This window comes from Balearica regulorum, chromosome 6 (genome assembly GCF_011004875.1).
Source record: "Balearica regulorum gibbericeps isolate bBalReg1 chromosome 6, bBalReg1.pri, whole genome shotgun sequence".
NCBI lineage: Eukaryota > Metazoa > Chordata > Aves > Gruiformes > Gruidae > Balearica > Balearica regulorum.
In genome coordinates this window covers 31763479-31789255 of record NC_046189.1, presented here as the reverse complement: position 1 = coordinate 31789255, position 25777 = coordinate 31763479, and the positions used below count along the sequence as shown (strand labels likewise).

General features: G+C 39.0%; 1 protein-coding gene across 7 annotated transcripts in view; it reads right to left on the bottom strand.

Moving 5' to 3' along the window:
* The window catches only part of KALRN (kalirin RhoGEF kinase), a 515104-nt gene that overhangs the window by 256209 nt on the left and 233118 nt on the right, over positions 1-25777 (bottom strand). For all 7 annotated transcript variants that reach the window (XM_075757089.1, XM_075757095.1, XM_075757087.1 and 4 more), the window contains exons 7-9: positions 18297-18488; positions 11707-11838; positions 5934-6164 (exon numbers count right to left, since the gene is read on the bottom strand). In XM_075757089.1, coding sequence (XP_075613204.1) covers positions 5934-6164; positions 11707-11838; positions 18297-18488 — 555 coding nt within the window. The remainder of the gene's footprint in view (positions 1-5933; positions 6165-11706; positions 11839-18296; positions 18489-25777) is intronic.

The window sequence follows — 25777 nt, the reverse complement described above, 5'->3', positions numbered from 1 at the left end:
GTGTGGTGAGATATTTATATCAGATAATAAACCACATGTGGACACTCTGGCCTCAACAACTGCTGGAGCGATGGGGTTAGTGAAAACAGAAGTATTTCTCTTTCAGTCACAGATAACAAAAGGTTGTTTTCTCTCCTGTTACATCCCATTGGGAGAAGGTTGCCAAGTAGTTTCATCAGTATTGACTCCTGAGTTCCTTCTTCATTAATTTTTGGGGACAATGCAACCATAGTTAGAACCTCTACTCACTATCAAGTAATACTTCAACCTTATGGCTGGTAAGGTCACATCTTCAAAGCTCAGATAAAGTACAGCAGTAATACTTTGAGAATGTAAACATATTAAGTGCAAACATTAAGTGCATCTCATTACTTGATAAATTTACCAAAGGGGTTGTGAAAATTCTCTAGGATGCTTTGAATTGTAATGTTTTTATTACTCATCTGTCAGTGGTAGCTATTTACAGGCTAAATCTGCTCAGATGGTGCACAGAGCATGTGATGTATTTTTGCAGGGTGCTGTGGCTGAAGTCATATGGTAGTAAATATAATCTTGGCTTAATTATAATGTTCTTTTTTCTTAGCAATTGTTTGCAAATAAATCTCTTGTTTTACAAGACCCAGTGAAGGTATTATTGTAAACAAAGCATAAAAGGAGATATATAGTCTGATTTTTTTCTGTCTTTGAAACAAACTATGACAAGTTGGAAAACTACAGAATTTTGGAGAACTCTTCATTGCCTTGAAGTGATGAAAACAACTGCATGTATGCGTGCATGTGTGGGGGCATGTACAGACCTAATCCTCTAAAATCTGGTGTGAGAGCTAAATGAATCATGAACTGCCTCAAATATCCTAGCATTCTTCTGCAAATGGACTACATAGATCATATGCATCACATGAAGTGTTCGGTCTTCTCAGATAGTGTATGGAGACAGATAGATGTTGGCAGGATATTTTTCCATACAAGTGATATCAGGATCCTGCCCTGGTCTGTTTTCTCGGCCAGTAAAAACCAGACACATTACAAGTTAAAGTGCTTGGTTATGAAGAGAGACAGCCTTTCCTCTGCAATACTTTGTAGTCTCCCACCACAATTGCAGCTGGTAAATGTAATGATATCAGTATGGCCACATGGCCTTTTTATCCATCACCAGAGGCAGATAAGCACACAAGGAAACCAAAGCTATGTCCATTAATGTATCTGGGCATGAAGCCAACAGAACACAGATCCACAAATTTAGAGGCATCCAGGTGAACCTGACACTGGTCCAGCTTGACCTTTTCAATCACAAAGAGGATTTGAGACCTCACTACAGCTGGCATGGCAACAGTCCTAGCTTTCTTAGTACATGCCTACCCTCTTGCCAGTAAATGTTTGTTAGTGTCACCTTGCTGTTGACCACTGGTCTTCATCTGGCATGAGTGGCCTGTTCCATTTTGCCATGCAGAGCCACCTCAGCTAACTCAAGGCTTTGTACACAGCCAAGAACCAACACCAGCACACACATCCACCTATTTTCCAGCTCTTCCTTTACAGGCAACCATCACAACCAAAGTGAAGCAAGAAGGAAGCAGAACCAGCAGTGACCTCAAGAGAATCATGTGAATCTGTGGAAAAAAAGACTGCCTATGTCAGACTACGTGTTGGTGTGTAGGTATGGAAATGATGGAAAGACTGAGAATTTCTGTGAGAAGGAATGAAGCCTGCAGAATAAGAATAGCAGTTTAACTATTCTACCACGAAAATGCTTTAACATACTGAGTTCAAGGCTTGCACAGACCATTTCAATAATGCATCTGATGGGTCTCCATTTTCTTTCTACTGTAAGAGGTACACTTCAGACTTTACAGCTTCACTTGAATGAGTTTATGGAGTGAGAGAATTCAGACAAAATTCTTGCCCATATGAAACAAAAGGGATGGGGGAGGCAATGGGGTGAAGAACTTCTTCAGCTATTTCTAAGACTGCTTGGTAACATCTGCTCATGGTACGACTCTTATGCTACCCTTGCTATTTCATGCTGTTGCTGTTCGCAGGGGCAAAGGGAACATATTAAAGTGGAGAGATGCATGCAGAGGCAGGTAGGATAAATTGGGATGTAACACTGGAAAGCAGTGGAAATTGGAGACAACATGAGAACAATTTCAAATCTCAACAGAAATGGAAATAGTATTAATGTGCTGGTAAATAGTCTGCAGAAGTGGAAGACCTGGAGCAGGGAGGGGCAAAAAGGAAAAGCTCCTAAAAATGGGCTGAAGCATCTGCAGCAATTACAGAATATCAGTATGAATGTCAAAGGGATTTTCTTCCTCCCTTGGAGGACAGAATCTCAGCATCTCTTCCCACAGCTGTGTTCTAAAAGGATCAAACAGCACAGCTCTTCCCTATCTGAAAGGATAGAGAACTTCTAAAAAACAACTGAAGCAATGAAGTTTTTTACACACTTGGCAACCCAACATTTTTATAATGATCTTAAATACTTTTGGTATTAAAAGAGTTCCTTGTCAGTTTGTGCCTGTGTAGAGCCTCATCACAGCTCACAAATTGTCTTATCTGCTATCCCTTTTGTGTGAATGGTGCTCCATTTCCTGTGAAGGCTGCAAATGCAGTTGCACACCATTTATTTTATTTTGTTCTTTAAAATGCTATATATTAATAACTTGTTGTCCTTAGCACACCATTATTTACCTTGGTTCACATGTGCAAATTGATGTAATTGTATTAATACATAGATGTAATAGCAAATAATCTTGTAAAATGTCTGATGGTGTGAGGTAGTGATTACTTCTAATGACATTTTATAGCATAACATTTCTTACATTAATATTGTAACTTGGCAATCCACAGGGTTTATTTAAACTTTTTTTTTCTACAGCACACTTGTATTTTGGTTATGACATGACTGTAAGGATGCCTGACTTTCTATCTCAGAATAAAAAATACTTTTGTATCTTTTAATCTGTCATTTTCAATGTTTTCAGGTTTTGTGCAGTTCAGACTGAAACCCAGCTAGAATCAAAAGGATTTTCTTGACAGTGTGAAACTGTCTGAGAACATAGCCGTGACCTGCCAGTAATGCATACAGCATGTACTCTGGCCTTGCAAATGGTGCAGAATACAGCAGGAATGATATGAACAAGCCCTGTTTAACACAGCTTAACCCTTAAATCCAGTTCAAAAGGCACACACATGGCCTACATAAAGCCTTCATCCAGCTAACCAGCTTTGTAACCCCTCCCTATGAACACGTGATATTGCATGCCTAAATACTTGATTCCTCTAGCAAGACTAACTAGAGTAGTTATGTGAGAAATAATTGATCTCTCAAGGTTCATAAGAATCTCTTCTTGGAGATGTGTCTTTACCAAAAGCTATTAATGCTGTTAACGGCAGAGTAAGAGTATGCTAAATAATCCTGGAGTCTATACTAAGAACATGAGACCTCTGCTTTTAAGACAAGATGGATACAGAACAGCTGACATGAAGAGAAAGGTATAGATGAACAAGTGAGGGAGTGCAAGTTCTGACGCAGAGATCATCTTTCACCGCAATTTTTACTGCACTGGCCAACAGCTGGAGAGGGTGAGCCATGGGACATCCTGACAAGGAAAACTGCATCTGTGAGAACATGCTTAATTCTGAGCTGGGTGGAAAGGGAAGACGAGCATCTTCCTTAAGAGAAACTACACTGTATCATTACTTGTCTAGAAGACAGCGAAGTCTAATAAACTCAGGGCTCTCCTGTCAGGATTTGTTCTCCCACATCTTTTCTCTTTAGACTTGAACCAGGAAGAACTTAGTTAAAGGTTATTAAATTTTGACAAGGCAAAAATTATTATAGATAAATTTTACTTATGATTAGTGACAACATACAGGTAGACAGCTTTGCCTGCCAACTGATAGGCATTTAATGAAGCATAATAGGAATTACATGACAGATATATAGGAGGTGATTATTTTCAAAATAATCCCATCAACATACTCAGATATCTTCCTCCTCTTCATGGAATCTACACTTCATATTTCTGTTTAGCTGTTAATTTCATTTATGAGTTACAAAGCATTTATCTTGAATAGTACAGATGTTTAGTGAAGAGAATGATTAATCTCTTCCTCTCTACTTTCTAAGTAGGACAAAGAGATGCCTCCAGTAAGCGTGTGCTAGGACAGAAACATGTCTTTCATAAAGTTGTTGCTTCCCAGATAATAACTACCCATTAAGAGAAAAATTTTGAAAGATTGCTGCCAACAGATCTCACACGGAGTGATGCTTTCTAAAGTGATTGTACTCCAGTGACTCTTACTGCTTGTTTCTTTTCCTCTCACCAAAAGTCACAGTGTGTACAAAAGACCTGTTCTTTTTGAAAACCAGTGACACAGCCTCATCGCCTTGCCTATGTGGGAAGTAAAAGTCTGAATGGGTTTAATGAATGAACCTCATAAACACTTCTATGGATTTCAGGGGATGTAAGAGAGAAAGTTTTGGGTTGGAAAGATTGAACAAAAGTGTAAATCACCCTAAGGGATGAAGAATACCTGAGATAATATGGATTCTTATTGACATTATATACCACAATTGGAAAACGCATAACAACATCAGAATTTACAACCCTTGATTTTTGAGATTTTAACTCTGAAATTGCATTAACTTCATATAGTTTGCAGAGTAGTCTAACTGAATTCCAAGTACATGCTCTATTTAATGTATAGCTTATGAATTTCATTACCATGCAGTATGTTTGCTGATACATAACAAAAATGAAGTTGCTTAAATTAAGCATCTGTTACATTCAATCCCAGTTTTAGTTATATATATGGCATGAATATTTGTGTAGTTTTATAGGAAAAAATGAGCAGATAGAAATTCTGGCAAACTTTTCAAGATTGCCAAAGAAATGGTCGTACATATTTGCAAAGAATATCTACGGCTGCAGTTCTATCTGTGCTGGTCCACTTCAACTATGGCACTAACAAGATCACAAATTTGCATGTTGAATATGTTGCCTGTCTCCTATCCTTGCTATTTTACATGTGACAGCTTTGTTGCTCCGTCTCCACCTCATTTTTCACTTGGAGGAAGGCAATGACGTAAAGAACCCCAGGGACATTTGAATGCTTCATTAAAATGATTAGAGCATTCAGCCTCTTCATTTAAAGCAAGTACCATATTGCTACCAACATCTGCTTAGGGCTGTGATGGGGCCCTTAAACAAACCACACCATCCTGAATGACTAGAGTCCTGTAACCTCTGTTGATTGTGCTTGCAAATTTGGCAGCTACAAACATGGCACCTCATACTTACTGTCAATTACGCTGTTGTGCTGGTATTCAAGTGGATTCCTTCAGGAGACAAAAGTTATTCACCTGGAGCCCAAGTTCTCAGAGGTAAGCCTGCACCATACAAACTGTATTTCTGTGAGGTGGGCTCTGCACACTGGGGTGCACAGTTCATTTGAGCCAGCAACCTCATAGCACAGGTACGTGGACTCCAGAAGTAGTAATAATGCAAAGATTATCTAAATACCACCACCAAAAGGTTTGTATCTGTACTGTTTCCACATAGGAACCTGAAATACACTACAGTTCAATTGCTTTCTACACTTGAAATTCTTTTTTCTATTAAACATCACTTTCTCGAGAACAGTAGAGCACCTACAGCTAATTGCTCACTTGTGAAAAATTAACCCTTGAAAACAGTGTCACATTCTTGTGGGGAATGGACTGATCAATAATCAATGGACTGATTGATGATTTCCAACATGAAACCAAGAGGTACTGAAAGGTGCATTAGGATTTTAGCATATTTCTAGCATAGGTAGCGCTGCGTGTGAAATCTTGGTTATAGCAGTATCCTCTAGATAAGTCACCAAACAATCTTTATGGCTGCAAAGAAGGGGCCATTCTTTATCTCCTTTAGTAATTACATTACCTGTTGAACATCCTGCTGGAAAACACAGAGCTGCAGCCTTTGATGTAGCCGGACCTTTCGGTGTTGCCAGATGCTCTCTAGGCGCCGCTGGTGATGCAGGACTTCATGTACCACATCCAGCACCTGGTGAACAGCCTTGGAGTAGTTTGCAGTAGCAGTGAGGGATTCAGAATTCCCAGGGCTCAAGGGACGCTGGAGGACATCCAGCAAGGCTTTTCCATCCTGGCTCACCTGAGTGAAGAAACACATCTACTTCACTGCACTGATACTTAAACATCCAATAGTCAACAGAGAACAGTCTAGCTGATTCTTTTTCCCCTGTGTGTTTTCCTTACTCTAGCCAAAAAGGAAGAAAGACCTTATAACATCTCTTTTTGACTTGTACTTACACATTCAGCACTTGCCTTTGCTTCCTAGTGGGCCTGCTGTGTCACTCAGCAGGAGCGCAGATACCGCACTGCTGGGACTGCACACATAGAGACAGAGATCCCAAGCCTATATTACGTTCTGACACTCGGGCACTGAAAATTCTTGACATATAGTAGTTGATGACAGGTGGCATTTGCAATAGCGGGCCTATTTTTGTGAGGAGGTGGCATTTTAAGAAAACCACAGATGGCAGAGTCATTCATATTCTGTATGATAAGGGAGAGTCCTTTCTTCGTAGGATTACTAAGTAGGTATATATGTTGAGAAGTGTCACATTCTGACTCTGTAGTTCATTCAGTGCAAGTGAAAAATAAATTATTATATGACAGTGATTCTTTTCTTCCCCAGGAACAGCTCAGAGGGATCTACAGTCTCCGTTTTCAATGAGCTACAAAGTTTGTTGGCAAACGCAAAGCCCTCTGCACACGTGTAACCTTTTTTGAGCATATTAAAACACATTTGCAGATGCAAAGGCATTTGGGCATTAAAAAAACCCAGAATGCCATATTTTTTAACACCAGATTTTTTCCTAGAATAGTCCTGGAGCATTTTCATATTGCAGGGGCAAAATGAAAAATAGAACCATAAAAACCAAACTGCTATTAACAAATGCGTGTGTGCACTGGTTCTCTAAAAATGGCTTTTTGAAATATGTTGCAGATTGCAAAGATAAAATATTTTGTTCAACAGAAATGGTAATTGAGGACACTATTGGAATCCCTCTCCTCTTCCCAGCCCACTTTTCTCTTTTTCCTCTGAAACAAACTGCAGTGGAAAATGACAAGATTTTCTGAAAAGTGTTTTTATTTCTATGCAATCACAATCACCAACCTTGCCAGAAAATGGCTTTATGAATGTTTTTCATCCAGTTTAAATTTTGAACATGATCAGCCAAAGTTAAAACACATCTCAAGGATTTCCAAGTCTGATCTATTTCTGTATTATAAGTTGCTTGTTCAAATGTAGCAAATATCCTTTAATACCCAAACCTGTGTCTTTTGGCAAGCCATGCCACGTCTCAGTCTGTTGTAGCAGTGTATATCTGGTGCATTTTCAGAGAAATCAAGAGAGCCTTTGAGACTGATACTGGCAAAAGTGGGAGTCAAATCTCATCATATTTATGACTGTTAGGTAGGCTTAGGTAGGTCCTTGGAGATTTTTTAAATATTCAGGGAAATTTGGAATTAAATCAGAAAATAACCGGAGAGTCCGTAGGGAGTGGCTTTCCATACTCAAATTCAGTTGCTGCTGAAGACCAGCTGGAACCATTTGCACGTGCTGGAGCCTGCTGGGGTCACAAAGGGAATGACTGTACTTGCCAACAGCCGTGGATATTGGCGATAAGAGGGAGGATTTTAGGAGGAAACACTGTGGCACAGGTGTTACCTTGGCAACATTATGGAGGTGGCAATAGCTGCTAGGCAGGAAGAAGCAGCTTCTAGACAGGGAAGGACATAAGGCATACTACATCCTATTTTATCTGTGGGAAGATAATCAGCAACAATTTAATCACTGGGAACAGGAAACCAAGGCTATGCACACACTTGAGAGCAGCTTATTAGACCAGAAACTCACTCTTTGCACTGGCTAAATTCACTGTGTGAATTCACTATGTTCCTGTTACTGGCCTTCAGGCTTACAGTTGGTCTGAAAATGTCCCTGTGAATATGTCCCTGGGTGGTGTTACGATGAACGGTATAGTCCCTGCTGATTTACACTGATAGAAATCACAGCAGAATCATGATTAACAATAAAGATTCAAAAGTTTACCAGTAAGAAATATGTGATTGCACAGACAATATTGAGACACATGCTTTACTCAGGAGAACTTTCCTGGAAACTTCGTGCCATAATATAGACCTATTCGTGCCTACACCGTCTCCCAAGTGCAGGCCCTGCATGTCAGGTTTTTGCCCCCCGGAGGTATAATCCTGCAATTCAACCATTTTGTGGGGTCAGATCTTTGGGTGAAATATTCTGTATGCTAATCACAACTAATCAAAACACCAGACTAAATTCAGTCATCTTACAAAAAAGTGCTCTTCCAGAGCTGACTAGCAGGTGAATACAGCCAACAAGGCCTTTACAATAAAAAGGTCTCAGTGGCGGAAGCAATGCAGAGCAAAAGGAATGTTTCAAACACAACAGTTTATATGCTCCTGCTTTATCCGAAGCGGAGGCAGGACAACGTTCTCCCAGATCTGTAGTGTGAGGTAAAGACCAAATACACTTCTGCATTCTCCTTCATTCCTTTTTATTCTATAGGATTTAGGCTTTCATCTATCACACAATAATTTGTTCCTGTTGTCTGTCTAAAAAGCCTCAGAGATTACAAGTTATGGTTTTCCCCTGATGGACATACACTTCCAGTTATTCTCTGCACAGCCAGAGATAAATGCCAGACTTCAAGTGCTTCTGTTGTCCTGCTAATAATCATTAACACAAATGAGAGGCTATTAGAAGTGTTCTCCTGCTCTCCAATTTACATACTTGTCTGGTCATGCTGGAATAAATATATGGCAAGCAGCACAGCAGCAATGAGGTAACCAGTGGTACTCAGCATTCGCAAGGACTACGTACAATTTCCAGGATTTCATATCTTCTGCAGCTCCGAAGTTCTTTGGCTAAAACAGTTTCCTTTCTGAAAATATTTTTGTTGTGAATATTACTGCATTCCCAATCAATGGGCACAGAAGGTTTGTGCTCTCAGAGTTCACCATTTAACAGATTTCAGAAAGGAACAGTTTCACAAATGGAGACGCTACCTACTGTGCTCTTTCAGCCATTTATGTGTTCTCCTTATAACTGCAAAAATAAATCACCAAATCTCTTTTCATGTGAATCTTCGGAATTTTTCAAGGACTGTGCAAAGAGACAAGCACCAACAACCCAGCTTAGTTGCACCACTTCACTTACGGCTCACTTAGGATGTATTTTTAAGGGGTATTGCAAAAGTATTAAACTGAATGGACCTGCAGCAGCGTGACTTGCAGTCCCTGTAAGGTGTAAGTGCCAGTGCTGCATTTGTCAAAGTGAATTTGACCATTTTTCACTTCTTTTGAAAAGTACAGAATTGCCGCTGGGCTCTCTGGGAAGGTTTAACTCACCACCTGACACAACACATACATACACTCCTGTCATATGGATATTCCTGCATTCGTGGTAGGAGAAGGGCTAGGATGGGCAGTATGCAAATACTTCTGTAAGAAGTTATGTGACCTTAGGTGAACCAAAAAATAGATTTTGTTGTGCTAGTGGAATAATCTGCGTGGTTGCTGTATACATAGCTTGGGAATAAGTTAAAATCTGTAGATATTCTATACAGTGGGTCAGAAAGAACTCCAAAGCCTTGCAAGTGCCTAGACTAACGGTGCCATCTGTGAAACAGCTACAATTTGCACTAAGAAAAAAAAAAATTGTCTTTAGACCAAATATATCATGCCTCTGGGAACAGATGGTAAAGTGCAGTTAATGAAGTCACACTGAACAAGATGCTCTCACTATCAACCAGGCTCAAGCCTGACTGGAGAAAACCTGTCTCTCTTTCTCCCTCCTTTACCAAATCAGTACAGTCCTCAGTTGGGGTGTCCCAAGTTTGTCTCCTGCTGTTCATCCACTAGAAACACTGGTGGAGCAACATAAACACACCCTGGCTACGGACATCTAGAAGAACTCTTTTTTCAAGAGGGGAATCTGCCAAAGGCATACATCTCACGTGCATCTCCGCCCTCCAGCACTGTTGTACCCAAAGGAAAAGCAAGAGCACCACTTGATCCTCAGAAGAAAGAAGGCCTGTTGTGCCAGCAGCTCAGCTTAGCACAGGAGAGGATTGCTTAGCTGTGGACTGCATGTCAGGCCCATGATCTCTGCCTCCACTATTTCTGAGCTTCACTCAACTGCAATAAAGGAAAGGAGGCAAATAATTATGGCTACAACCATGGCAAGATGGAAAAAAAAGTCTCCCTAAGATTCTTGGGCATCTTTTCTTAGGTTCCTGCAGTGAATCTGAACTGCTTTGTTACTCTGTAAAAGAACAGAGTAGGCCCATATATCCTATTAAATGTTAATTAATATCCTATTAAATATCCATATTAAATGGTTATTCCAAGGACCGTTCATTCTATTCCAAATCTCTTACAATTATAGAAATAGAGATTTTCAAAGACTCTGCAGGAAAAGAAAGGAAAGAAAAAGCTACAATTTTCATCCCACCAGAGAGAGCTCAGAGGGAAGAAACATTATTTTCTATGGGCAAGGGGCATTATCTAGATTGGGGAAATAGGCATGTGTATAGGAGGCAGGACTCCTAAGTCTAATCCAGGCTTTTCAGCGCACCATGTAGCTGTGGGAAAAGGGATGAACGTTTTTGAAATAACAGGCTGTAACCTTTCTGGCAATTCTACATACTGTTTAAAAATGTACTTATTAGTAATAATATAGAAATGTTTTAAACAGCTGTGTCTGCAACAAGTTATAGCTTTTTGAGGAAGCATCAGCAAAAGCAATATGCATGTTAAAGGTTGCTTTTGGTAATGATTTTTAAATGAATTTTCATTTCACAAAAACTAAGATTGGGGCTGATAAACAAAATGACAGTTTCAAACATTATTATTTTTTATTTAATCCCAATTTGACTTAATTTTTAGAAATAATTTTAAAATGGAATCAAAAAAACCTTAGTTTCACCTGATTAGGCACTTGTATAAAATTCACAGTTGCAACTACAGGTCAACAGGACTATTCTGTGTTTGCTCACACAACTTGCTGTTCCTGAGAAGCTTGAGTATTGAATAAGGAATTGCCTTTTGTGATTGCAACCCAGATTTCATCATTCTAATTGACTAACTCCCAAATTCTTACAAGTGTTCGGAAAATAAGAGATTTCTATCTAACATTCCTTACATTTATCATCAAGGTATCTGCACAACTTCACTGTGTATGTGTGAGTGCCTACCACCAAGTCTAGATTAGCAAATCCTTTTCTCTTCTATTTTATACTATAGATTCTTCCAAGAACCAGAATGACCAGAGCAAGGGCTGAGTATGGAGGAGAGTTGTTATGTTCTGTTCTGGAGTCTTCACTTGGTAACTTACTAAGTATAGCAAGCACAGTCCACAGCCCTCCAGTCCAGCTTGGAAAACCCTGCAAGGAGCAAAATCCCTTGATACCCAGACAGACAGTCAAGCACAGCACAGTACAGGGAAATGAAAAATACAACTAAACCCAAGGTGATCAATTCAGGTGATCTCTGGATTACTTCCCAACAATCTTGAGTCCTGGAGACATGAATAACAGAGAGCAGAATGGATAAAGTACTCCCATGCTTCTCTGGGAAGCACATACCTCTGTATAAGCCTGTGTTACTTGTTCATATAGGGTCTGATGATGATGGATGGCCAGTTCCAGGTCTTGCATTTCTGAGGGGAGGCCTCCTTCACTGCACATTTTGCACCAGGCATCCACACCTGAAAGGAACTGAAACAATTCCAAGAACAATGAGCAACAGTGACACAGAACAATATGTCATCAATATCAGAAAACTTTGTTTGCAGAGTGCCACATACAACTGCAGCAAGGACTGAAGAAAATGTAACAGTTATAAAGGAGTCCTTTTGGGGACCCTGTCACATTCCTCTCACCTCCTTGGTACTTGAACAACACCTAGATCCAAAGGAATGTTTTCTTCTTCTTCTGGATTAAAAAAAAACTTCTTTAACCAGGCTCAGAAAACACCCATTCTAAGAGGCTACAACATTGCATTTCAAAAAGGGAGGCTGCAACATGTTTAGAAAAAAACATCAGCGTGAAGCACAGAAGGGCACAGTTACAGCTCCAGTTGTATTTAGCAGTGTCTCTGCTGTCAACCTTCCCTTAGTCGCTTACCTGTCCTTAACACTACTAATTTGAGCAATAGCAAACTCCCATTAAAATCAATGCTGACATTCATTTCAGTGAAAGGCAGACAGCCTGTATTCGAGCAGTTCCCAACCCAGGGCCAGCTCAGTGGGATTGCTAATAGGATACCAAGGCTTTAAACTCCAGGGTCACACATTTGATTTTGGCCCAGGTCAGCAGTGATCAGATACCATTACCATCTGACGGCTGCTAAGCAGCCAATGCAAAATGAGCTGCTGGTCTCAGTCCAGTTCCTGGTGGGCAGACATCCACAAAAAGGGAGAAAAAAATCATCACCATTGCAATTGATATGGTTTAGCACCTTGGTTGGAAGCCTTAACAGACAGCCAGAAACTAAACAGCTTCGGGGAGCAAAGGGATGGAAAAAAATATTTTTCCACTCTTAAAGGCCTCCAGAGCAGTGCTGATGCACTTTGGCAGAACAAATTGGGGAGGCTCTCCTGGGTGCTGCCTGTTCTGTAAAAGAAAGGAGGAATTTAGTCTCTAAGGTTCCCGTCCTGTTTTTCTTTTAAGCAGGGCTTAATTCAATGACACAGCTCGCATGTTCATATTTTGTCCATACTAACTGCCTAATGCCACCTCATTACTTCTCATTAATATTTTGTCTTCCTCCATTTTTCTGTTAAACCAGCCTACCATACTTTGGGGCTATTTATAAAAAAGAACAGCTAATTTTACAACAGATGCAGTGCCCTGTAGGGTGAATGTATACTGCCACAAAACCACCCTCAGGATCACAGCTTTATCCACTCCTGAAGTGTTCACCTGTGGCTTGTTAGTAAAGCACTCACTCACAGCATGAAGGGCTGTGAGATTCAAAGCAAAGAATTTCAAGTCAACTTCAGCTCTGGCATCAGCATCCTTTCTTATTAGCAGTGTAAAGCTATTCACCATGCTGCTGTGTAATCAAGGCTATAAAGTGTTTGCATTGTAAACACTTCTTTTCAGTGCACAAAGAGTCAGTGACAAGGATGAATTCCTAAACGTTCATGTCTACAAAGTAAAAATCTACCAGTGCGAACTGTGCTTTCTAGAAGACTGGAGCCAAGGATGGCAGGTTCTCTTGCATTGCTTTGACTCCTGATCTGTTGAATCTCTTCAGATGAAATCCCCACACACCCTTGCATAAAGCTGAAGTCATCATATTTTGTGCCAAGGTAGTGGAATTCATATCATTTCCTATGCAGTTTTAAGAGCATGGAGCTGAGATCAATCCCATTTGGGGCTGTTACATGAACCTCTTGGTCGAAATGGTGAACAAAAGACCTTTACACCTTATAGACCAGTGTTGCTGCTGCTGGAATCACACTGTTATGGCTCTTATCAAAACTGCCGAATTCTACCAATTTTAGTACAAGCTCTTATAGTTACGTTACTCATATACTGCCATATCCCCAGATTATGATTTGCACAGTAGGTGGGAGAAGCCTCAAGAAGATCCTATGCACATAACCACATTTCCACCTTGTTGTCTCACATCTTTCTTTTGTATATCTATTGTATACAGACAATGTCACATCAACAATTACATCAGTAATTTTATTTCTGCCACTAGCAGGAGCAGTTGACATCATCTGTTTTAAAAACTTTTTCAAAACTTTTTAAAAAAGCTTTAAGAAATGCAGCCTGACTGTTTTACTCTGACACCCTGAAACAGTGCATGGTCGTCTGCGCTGTGTGTGTAAATTCACACAGGGAGAGCAAATGGGGGTTTTTAAGAATTTTTGAAAAGTTCTGTGGGTATTTTGAAAAAAAAGCAGCTGTGTTAATTTTTATTATTTGTCACAGTGTGGCAGACACAAAAAACTTTAATAAATGTAACCCTTCATGCTAGAAACCTATTCATATCACAAAATCACCATCTGGTTGAAAAAAAGATGCATTTAAAATTGTAAATTCCTAACTGTTAGGTTGGAACAGGAGCTGATACTGTCCACTGGATACTCAATACCATTTAAATTAATTGCTTAAATTTCTAATTAGCTCATAGACTAGAATAGCTCCATTTGGGAATATAAAAGCTGCTTAAATATGTTTTTCAAGACTTCAGGAAAGATCAAGAAAAATTTCTCTGAAAAAATAAAAACTTCCCTAAGGTACCTTTGTGCCTCTGATCCAATCCAGAAGAATCTTTAGAGTTATGACCTCCGCTTACTCCCAACTCACAACTTAAGTTGCAAATTCTGTATTAGGTCAGGTAATAATGTATTCTCAGACCACTTCTTACTAGCTTTTGTCAGGGACTGCTTTGCTGTATCACGTGGTTGCTCCAAAACACACAGCTCAGACATTTTGTAGTCCATATTTCTCCACACTTTTTGCACAATCCTTGCTTACTGCTGGCTAGGCCTCTGCGTGGAAGCTACAGGATAACCAGGGTGGTTCTCCTAGGCCCTGGAGAAATTAAAACCAAACTCTAGCGTAATTTCACGCTCCAGAATGGCCGTGAGGAAAAATGGGAAGAAGGCCATGAAAATGTTTTCCTCAGTGACCAGTAGTCTTCCTGCTTGGGGAGTAAGGTAATATAAAACAAATCGTCAGGGGGTCAGTTTTCAGAGAATCAGCATAAATGTCTAGCAAGTACACCTAACACCTACTACTTTAAATAGTAATTCTGCTTGTGCTTCTGAGGGTGGACTGACACAGAATTAATTGGTTGAGACCTCTCAGCTGATTGAAGACATTAATTTGTTCATTCTGACAGGATCTGTACAGTGAGCATCTTATGAATACTTTAGCACACTTTCAGAGATTACATCCAAGAAAGGGAGGACACCCAGTGTGTCGGCTTCCCCCATGTGGCAGTTACTGGGCTGGAATCTCATCTGGTGTAAATCAGCACAGTGAGATAAAGCATGTTCCCCTGTGTTCTCTTGCGACTTTGAATAGCCTCAGACATACCTAAAGGTACAGAAGCAGATTCTCTTTCGCACTAGAATATCTCCATGAGATATCTCATCTAGCAGGAGAAAGGGAGGGGTAAAAAGAAAGACAAAAGAAGAAAAAAACTCCACAAATCCAAAACATTTGCAGCAGGTGGAATTAAGGGACATTTAGGAAACACCTCCACCGAATATCCTGAGTTGCATCTTAACCTGGATGTAGTGGTTGTCTGAAGTTTAGTTTACTGGCTTTTGATCATACACGTGTGCTGATGGAAGTCTGTCTGAAGGCTACGTTGGCAATATTTGGCTTTTCTTTCTTTCCTTTTCTTCCCTTTTCTTGAGGATGGTTTAGTATGTACAAACTGTGTTTAAAAAAATTCAAAGATGACACACACGTGCGCACACACACACAAAAGAACAAAAAGAAAGAAACAAATTAAAAAAAAAAAAAAGCTTTGATCCAGGAACTCATTCAGCTGAACTCCATTCAACATGCCACATGTATCTGCAATAAGAGCCAGGAAAGCAATGTGATTCTGAGGCACATGAAGACAGATGTGAGGTTCAATTCCCAGCAGGGTTGACTCAGCCTTTCATCCTTCCAAGCCAGACAAATTGTATTCTGTGCAGTTTTCTGTGTGGGGTCTTTAGGAAGAGACCTTGAAAAACAAGTTGCTTCCTGCTCAGCTTGCATATTATAAAGATCGTGCAGCTTTTCATAAATCTTTGTCCCAAGCCAACAACTTCCTTGCAGGCTGGAGTGTGCCAAAGGCTGAAAGATTACAGTCCTAATAGACTTGCTTCCTGTTGGCATCACAGAGAACTTCAATCAATAGGAAGGAATGAACAAAAAGACTGTAGCAGCTTATTGCACTAGAGAAGGAAAGATGATCTGCGTATCAGATTGGTATGAGGGAAGCAGGGGTACACTGTGGGAGAAATGGTTGGATCCGCCACAAGACTACCTTTACTGACAGAACAAAGGGAGCAAAAAAAAGATTTGATCTGGGACAAAGGAAATAGTGGGTTTATCTACATCTTTGCTTCAGAGATTTAAGCCTTATTTATTGTAAAATAATGAAGCCCTGAAATAAGTTAAAAAAAAACCAACCAAAAAACAAACCCTGGCTGGTGCCAAACAATAGAATGTCACATTTGGAATGAATGTTTGATAGACAACAGACTGAGGTTATAGACCAAATCGCAAACACCTCACTTTTTATACTGTACAGAGGTCAAATCACTAAATTATTAGCATTCAAGTCATTGTTTTATCCAGCAGAGTTACTAAAGCAAGGCCGAAATTTTGGTCCTGGATAATGGATACAATGACTCCCACATTTCTTTTTTGCAGATGAGTTTACAGACTTCACATCAGCACTTATCTTTCACTGAATTGTCTCTTACCACAAGTGAGGAGCAACTCCTGTTCACAATTAGCCAGTTCTCCTATCTGCTTAGTAGTGAGAGACTGGTTTCTGTCAGGCAGCATAAACTTGAGTTCCTTATGAAGAGGTGCTAAGGCAGGATTGGGTTTTTTAGACCCATCAATCCAATTTTAAAGAAAAAAAAGACCCAAAGCTGAAAGTGACATTAGTGTAGCTTTTTTTCAAGTTAAGGCTGAGGCAAAATACCCACTGACACTGTTCAAAAGGTAGGAAGAAAAAAAAATTCACTTCTAGCTTGACAGACGGTTCAATACAGCTTTCTGTTTTATTGCCTTTCATGCTATACAATACCTTGGCAACTCCTCATAAATTGCAAACAAGACTGTCACTTCAGAAAAATAGGGGGTCACTGGTAAAAAAAATAAGGTCAAAACCCCCAAAACCCAAACACCAAACACACCAAAACAAAAAAGAAAGAACTAATTCATTAATAGACCTTAAACATTCTCATTGTGACTGCATATAAATTCTTTTTTGATTTTTCTTTATGAACATATGATTGACAATTATTAACATGAAGACTACACCCAAACACTACAGTGCCCATTGTACTGAGATCAAAGTACTTGTACTGGACATCTTCTTGGTGTATCAGTCCATCAGAGCCACTGAGTGTGCTGACATGAGTAAGTGCCCAGTAGGGTGAGTAATTGCTCTATGCTATGGCCTGTTGTCAATAGGAAACACAAAATAAAGAAAAATCCATTATAATTCTATGGTCAGCAACAAACAATAAAGAAAATCTTTACTGTTTGAGCTAAACTGTTCCATACATATATTCTGGAATATGAGGCACAGTTTCTGGTTTATCAGTTATAATTTCTTTGTCAAACACTTGAAGAATGGGTCATTTTATAAACATCAAGCACACCCACTCAGTAGCTTTGACATTAACTACTTGGAAAAACAAGCACACAACAATACTGAAGAGAGCCCCAAAGCAGTGTTTGTCACTGGAAAATTAATGTAATCAGTATGATCAAAGTTGAACCATCACCATTAGGTGAACCTGGTTTAGGTGTAAAAATAGCAGAAGGTTTATTCACTAACATATTTTAAATGTTTTGGAGCTATGAAATTATGAAACAATTCTAACAGTTGTTAAAGACACAAACCAGAGTTCAGGGACATGAAAAATTTTCATGGATGTTCCTCGCTCTGAAGTCTCTACTTAGTGAGGTCTAATGAAGTTTGGGGCTATGGACAGCACCCCAGGAGTAAGTGATGCAATGAATTCCTTAAATTTCATTAACAATAATGTGCTTTGGCTCCTAGATATTGTCTGCTGGTATGGGTCTATGTCATATGTGTCAATATTCCTGTGCACATAGCACATACCACATATGCATATGAGTGCAGATATATGCTGTTTTCCTAGCTGTAATAATCCTGAATTTATCCACAGCACTGATGAAATATTAGGAAACAGAAATAAGGCAGCATATTACTGCACCAGTGCACTTCAGTCATGATCAGATTGTTTCTCATCACTGAGGCATGAACATATTTTCTTACCCACTCAGGGAACATGTGCCAGTTTTTGGGGGGAAACGTTACTATTTGGTTTTGAGACACTGATCCAGCAGGAACGAGGCTCTTAACCACACTGCATATAAGCCAAAAGCCATCGGGTAATATTGCAGCATCATCATTATCTAAGTAGCCAGTCACAAAAGCAGCTCACCTGTTCAGCTTTCTGGTGAAAGACAGCAGACATGGCTAAGATGGTGCTGCGCTCATCCAGAGCTGCAGCAAAACTCTTCCACTCTTGATCCAGCTGGCTAGATATTTGTTTAATTTGCTGGGAAGCATAATGGCCTGCCTCGGAAAGCCTTGACGCAACAGACATGATCCGATTGATGTTGACATAGGCATTCTGAAAATTAAAAAGCACACATAAATAAAGAGAAGGAAGAACCGTGGCCACCCTCTGCCTTCATTACACATTCCAAACACCATCAGTCGGAGTAAAGCTGAGCAGTTCAGTGACAGCAATCAACCACGCGCTTAAATGTGCATGAATAGCAGGCATACTACCTTCCTCTCTAAAAATACATCCCTCAGGAATCTTATTGCACATTTATGCCATTATCTAACACTGTTATCTCCCCCTCTCCCCTTGAAATTATTTATGTAAAACTAATTTGCCATACTTTACCTATTTACTCACCTGTTAGGCTCTACTCATTGCTTCTATCTTATTTTTTGATATTTCTGTTGCATTACTTCATATTTCTGGACACTAAATCCACATATTCGTACGTGAAATGTTTGCTTTCTGTCTTTTGAGAATTCTCTGAAAATCCTTTATAGACATGCAATGTCAACAAATGGAAGAGTCTTATAGACTTTAAAAGAACTCATACGGATATTCTACAGAAATGTAAGAGTCTCCATAGAAATGTCTATTAAATTATATTCTTCAGTTAAAATGTTATCTTTTCTGCAGGTTATTTTAAGCTATTCTCCAGCAGAGATATCATTTAACTACATTCTGAATTTAGAAGAATTTTAAAAAGTCTACTAAAAGGGTAATATTTTCTGTTCTTTCATAAGAATTTTCCATGATGGCTTTTATTCAGCCTTCAAGCAGTAAAAGGATAGTTCTTTCTCAAACTGCACTGTGGACAGCAATGTAATTGCATTACAATATCCCCATTCTTCATAGGAATGTTAACCTGAAAATTAACAGCCATCATGACAATATCTTACAAAGATGCACCATCAAAAGACAAATGACAGCTGTCTTGCAGCTTTCTGGAATGTCATTTGATGTAAACACTTCTCCTTTCTCTTTCCTCCTCACCAGAGGAAAGGAACATCCCAAAATTTGAAATGTTTAGCTAATGTTGGCTCACTGGTTTCTTATCTCACTGAAGGATTTCAGGAGGGCTTTAGGAATTTCAGAGAGTAGAATCTGTAAGACCTTTACACACAAGGACAGACACAGCCCTGATGATTTTAACAGTATTACTCATGGGCAAATAATAAATCAGAGGTGGAAGTGTTTGATGGAGCAGGATCTCATGATAGTGAGTAGGAGCACAATGTGGAAAGTTATCTGCCAATCCAAACGTGAAACACAACAGGCAGGCACAGGTCCAAACTAAGTAGCAAAGCAGGGTAAAGTATGTCTGCAAATTAGGTGGGATAACTACAAAGTACACTCATCATACCTGTAGGTGCTAAAGGAACGAAAGATGGGGACACGGCCCTTACAGCCACTCTGCTGTCCCTGGTAGAACCATGACAGTGCTAGCTGTCACATAAGTAACACAGATCTAAAGCAATATCCAGCCTCCAGTTTTGTTTTTCCTCTTATCACATAGCCTTTTCTTAAACATTGAATTTGGCTCAAAATTGTCAGATTAATTTTAAAGAAATAAAAATATCTTTTTCAGTACAATTAGAGAAACCGATCAAAATTGTTCTGCAGTTTAAAGTACACTAAAAAAGATATGATTTGGAATTTTGACCACCAGCCACAGTCAAACACTTCTTTGTATCCCTCTAGGGTATACAAACTGGAATTTAGACTAAATATTTAAGCCTTTCTCCCAGAAAGTCTTCATGACTGAGCCTCAGCCAAGATCATTTTGCAACATTTCAGGTCAGCTCTTCTGGTGGAAAGCAGTATAACATCACTACAGTTGGTAAACTTGGATGAGTTGCGCCAGATGAAGACATGGAACTTTGCTGTGTTTGAAGGAAAAGAAAAGTTGCTGAAAATTATTTGATTCAATGTAAAAAGTAGGTGCTTCCATCGTGCTTTTACTTATTTTTTTCCTTGCAGAATTATCTCAGCCATTGCACTGCAATGAGCACGGAGGAAAACAACTGTGAATTCCTTGGTTCCTTACAGTTACAGTATATAGATGTATTAACTAGTAGAAGAGTAAAGGTAAGATTAGTTGAAATACAGCAGGTATTCTTAGAGTCTGTTTTTTTAAATCAGGGAGATTTATATATTGTTAAGTCTGTTTGTTTTATTTTTATACAGAGATGAGGATTTTTATGGATGAAATTTCACTTTCCTAGATGAGAATTTTTCATGGAAGAGTACCAACCCATCCTGTAGCCAACCCACTAACTCCATAGCTTTTCCAGCAGAAAGCAAGGTGCAGTTTGGGATTCACCTGCTCACACCTCCATTCTTAGTGCACCAAGTGGAACTGGCTCAGGAAACAGATACTACTGAGCTTCCCCTGTTGCCTTCTGAGCAATAAATGGATTCAAATGCAATATCGCATGTGATGTGCTCTTCTGTATAGCTCCAACAGGTAGTGCAATGGAGATACTACCTACTTCCAGACACATGCACTGTTTACCTCAGCTTTATCTGTCCCACCTCAGTGAAGCAGAGACACTGAAGTGGAGCTTGGACACATAAGACTTGTCCAAGGTCTCACAGTAAAACAAGACAGAGCAAAAACTTGGCTAAATATCTGGAACTCAGCATAGCACATCCTACCAAACATAACACATTTTACGATCTCAGGACCTTTACTCAGTGTCACTGTTATTGGGACAGATGGGATCTCTGTTGTGGATTGAGGTAAAATGCAGTATGACTTCAAGGCACTCCAGAATTTAGTTTCAGGAGAAAAACATTCAATTGACCACAATCCACAAAATGTAAGACTTTTCTTTTCCACTTTGAAGTAGAATAAAATTGTAAGCCACTTTTTTTCATCTTTATCTGCCAATGTGTAATGTTCTGAGTAAAATGGAACAAAAATCTATGCTGCCAAAATTCAACTGTTGACATTTCTCAAAGTTAAACCATCCTTTCCCTCTGTTTTTTTGTCTCTAAAAATTGAATTAATTGAGATTTTTCTATGTCACGACATAGATCTTTTTATCCTAATAGGAAATAAATTAAATCGAGCAACTAATGTCTGTGACTTTATTTCTCCTTTAGGCTGGGAAATCCACTATTAGCAGGTTCATAGAGAGTCTCATTTTAAATATAACCTAAGGCCTCATTTTTTTTTTTATTTTTTATTTTTCAAAACTGAGAGGTGTCCCCAAAGAAGACTGCAAGGGATCACTGATTTATGGCTATACAAGAATACAATAGGTCAAACAATGAGAAAACAATATATTAATGTCTAGAAGTAAGGGTAAAGGCACTTCGGTTGACATTGTGTTGTCGTGACACTAGGATACACCCAAGTTTTGGCTAATATATATCCTTTTTAATTGGAAAACCTTTATTTTACATGCAGTTGCAGACTTTCCAAAAGCACTCCTCATGTTACAGTTAATTTTGCATTGAATTTGTATCAACTTTGAAACATTAGTCAAAAAAGGGGATTTCTGCCTTCTAAAAATCACTTGACTGGCAAACAAAAGAAAAAAATTCCCCACATCTACATCAGCATCATGATACGCAAGAGTTTCTTTTACAGTTTAGGAAAGCCTTGTGCAATGCCTTGCAAGTGCACATACCCCTCTTTGTCCACCAATTCGTAGTCCATTTCTGTCACCTAAAAAAGGCCTTGATTCTGGTCATCAATGTCTATATCATAGCTGTTCCTTCCAGTGTAAGCAATCACTGCTAAGGTCCCTAACACTGGGTAGGGTAACAGCCCTCAGTCTCAGCAATAAGCACTGACAGTAGTGGAGTTTCAATTGTGGAATGATCTCCCACAGGGAAATACACTAATTCAGCTCTGATCATCTAGCGAGCATGCTGGGAGACCTCCCCTCTTAATTCAACCCTCCAACTCTAGCAGGAACAATACTTTCTCCTAATACATGTATAAAAAGAATACCTTACACTCACAAAAGAAAAATGAGCAGTGAGAAGCATTAAATCTGCAAGGAACTTGGCTGTGCTCATCTCATTTCCTAAAGAACTAGTTGAGATATTGTGATGGCAAGCAGTGAAGGTGGGCTGCAAGAGAAGGGTTTTGCAGATTAATTGAAGGTGAAATTTGATTGTTGAAGAGTTCTTCTTTAAAATAAAATAAAATAAATAACCAGCTTGCACTGGGTTACTGAGTTTAGAGAAACCATCTGTGAAATGAATCTAACACATAAATCCAAAGCAGAATGTATTAGTGCCAAATAAACTTATGAGATATCTTTAAGACCTTTAACTTTCTATTACAAGGCCAATTACATGTATCCTGTTGCAAAATAATATTGGATGGCATTTTAGTTCAGCCTACATACAGAAAAATACCATTCATTTAAGACAAACACTGGGAATATTCAACAGACATCATTAGCCTTTACATGATAATTGTAACGTGTTTGAAATATATTGCGACTTTCTTAGGACAACATGCATCTCCATCTAGTATCAGACAGCTAACTCCTGGACAGCAAGATAGGCAGCAATGCCAGCACTGAACACTGCCATTGTTATGAATGTTCCACCGAAAGTGATAACTCACTCTTTAAGGAGGTTAACGGATCCAGGTATAAAAAAGTCTTGGCAAAGGAAATACGAATAATTTCTGTCAGAACAAATGGCACGTACACCATGTATCCAAATGCACAGTAACAACCAGTATGCTTTGTGTCATATTGAAACATTGCATTTTTTTCTCTAGTGAATTTACTACATTATTGGGATTACTCACAAAAAATGTTGGAGCTAAATATTCATCTTTGTGAAAAGTATTATTGCTTTAGTATAAACATTATACAGCTGTGATAAAGCCTAACATAATTTATTTTGAAACAAGTGAAAACAAGCACAGCTTTGAATCACAGAAAAAAAACTATCTATGGTTCTTATTTGAAAGAAAAATACCACACTACAGTTTACTACCTCAAATACATGACTTCTCCACATCCCACATTGTTCATTTGAAAGGAAGAATTATTATTGTAAAAAACAGAGAAACAAATTGTTTTTCCAAGAAGGAGCTTTGGTCACAGCATGCCTACAGATATGTATAGGAAGAGCATGCAACGAAAGGCATGACCCAATAAACATTTGGAAAGTGTATTTTCTAGAGGAACTGAAGAGAATATTTTAACTATTATCAGTCATGCCAGGCTTAAAGGACACTAGGCATAGTGTAAAGAAAAAAAAAATAAAACAAAACACCTTAGATATCCAAGATCTGATCCAACTTCCACTGAAGTTTCTAGGGTTTTTCCCTGCAAAACATACAGCCATCCTCAGCTACATTGTCCTTCTTCATATCTTCTCTCAATACTGATTTTAATGTATTGACAAAACAATCCCCGAAGCCATAAACAACCGCAAGTCCCAATAAGAGTGCTTCAAGTTTTCATTATTTCGTTGCTCAGATTCATGATAGCTGAACTATTCTCAATCCAACTGTTGCTGGGACTAATATGTTGCATAAAAAAAGATCTACCCAAATTATAAAGCAGATTTTTAGCATCACAATTATAAAGCAAATTCTCAGAGAAAAAGTTTACAGTATGATCTAGTTCAAAAGACTTATATAAAAAAAATCTTTTGACTTTTAGTCTCCTTCACCAAAGTGTTGCTTCACATGAAACAGACCTGATCCATATTTCTAGCCCCACTTCCCCGACAACCAAAGTATGGCTTAGATTGCTGTGTAGGCTTGGGGTATGTAATGTCTTACTAGAGTCATCTCCCAATTTTCTCTGGTTTAGCTTCGTTCAACTAAGTCGATCTGTCCTGAGTCCATTGCTGACCATCACTGGCTCTTGCCCTGAACAAATGCAGGGCTTCATCCTTACTACAGAGTGTCTCCACACAGGGTTGCATAGAGTTCTTGTACGTGCCAAGAGACAAAACTACCATCTACCACAGGAGCTGGGCTGTGGCCAGGAAAGGGTCATTTTAGTTTCGGTCTCTTCTTGCTCCTCCTGCATGTTATACCGCAAACGGAGTGGCTAGTATGCAACTCAACAGCCCTATGCAGCAAGCTGCTATCTCCTGCATGCTAACACTCTCATATTCACCATACTGACTTTTGGGGACATCAGGAGTCATTCCACATTTTTCTAGCAAAGACTCTGTTCCACCTAAAAAAAGAGCACCACTGCTGACAGCAGCACTATACCAACATAAGAGCAGCAGCTCCAGGTTAGTTCAAGTACCCTGCAGCTTAAGGTTATTACCCTTTTCCCACTACTTTCCAAATGTCCTTTCAGTTTGATATACCCCCCAAGTCTGCTATTCCAAAAATAGGATGCCCAGCCCTCTGCAAGGCAGCAGCCCTGTTTAATTCCCCAAGGCAACCTCACTAGGCTATAAAATTCATCTCATTTGCCAGCCTGTGCAACCCTGGCATTGAAATCACCTCTAGAAAGGCCATAGTGCAGACATATAGCCCAAATACAGGCCTCTCAGCAATATGGAAAGTCTCAAGAAACCTATTTGATCATGAAGAATTTCAAGCACTGAGTAAAACTCTTGATATTTCTGATAAAAACCATGGAGGCCTCATTTAGATTAAAAAAAAAAAAAAAAGAAAACAAAAAAGAAAAGTATAGCCCTGAGTTGCACCTATATCCTGAAATATTTCTACAGTCTTTTTTTTATCCTGACTTTGCCATACTGTCAATAATATACCACAACACCTTATGTAACCTCTGACAATCAAAATCTGTTGAAGAATTTTTTTAAAAAGTTCTCACTGAGACAGCATATCACAAGAATTTTTTAAAATAGAAATCTAAGTTGAATGAACTGTGCCTTTTTGCTGCATGAACAGATGTTGATCCAAAACTAAAAGGAAGCCATCACCCCATCATCAGAGTGGATTCTAGATCTAAAATTCAACTAAAGCTAAAAGAAAAGTAGTATATGGAAAATGACAGACAGGTGTACTGGTCTCTGAGTTATATTCCTATAAAGAGGATTATCTGAAAACATATATATTATTTGGCATATTTGTTATATTGTGGGGTTCCTCCATTGAGTCCATTCAGTTCAATTAATTAATGCAGAATTAAGTGCCATCTTTCACCGCACTTATAGGTTGAAAGTTAAAGATGCCCAGTATTCATGCCCTTCCACATAGATCCTCTATGCTAAAGAGATGGAGGAGACAATCTTCTTTGTAGATTGATACAGGCTGACTGTATGGGCTTCTGTATGACTATACATGTGTGTGAGTTATACTGGAGACAGTGCATTTCTCATTCTCAAAAGTTCACTTGGGGACAGACAGAAGAAGAATGGAGGAAAATAATTTTTCT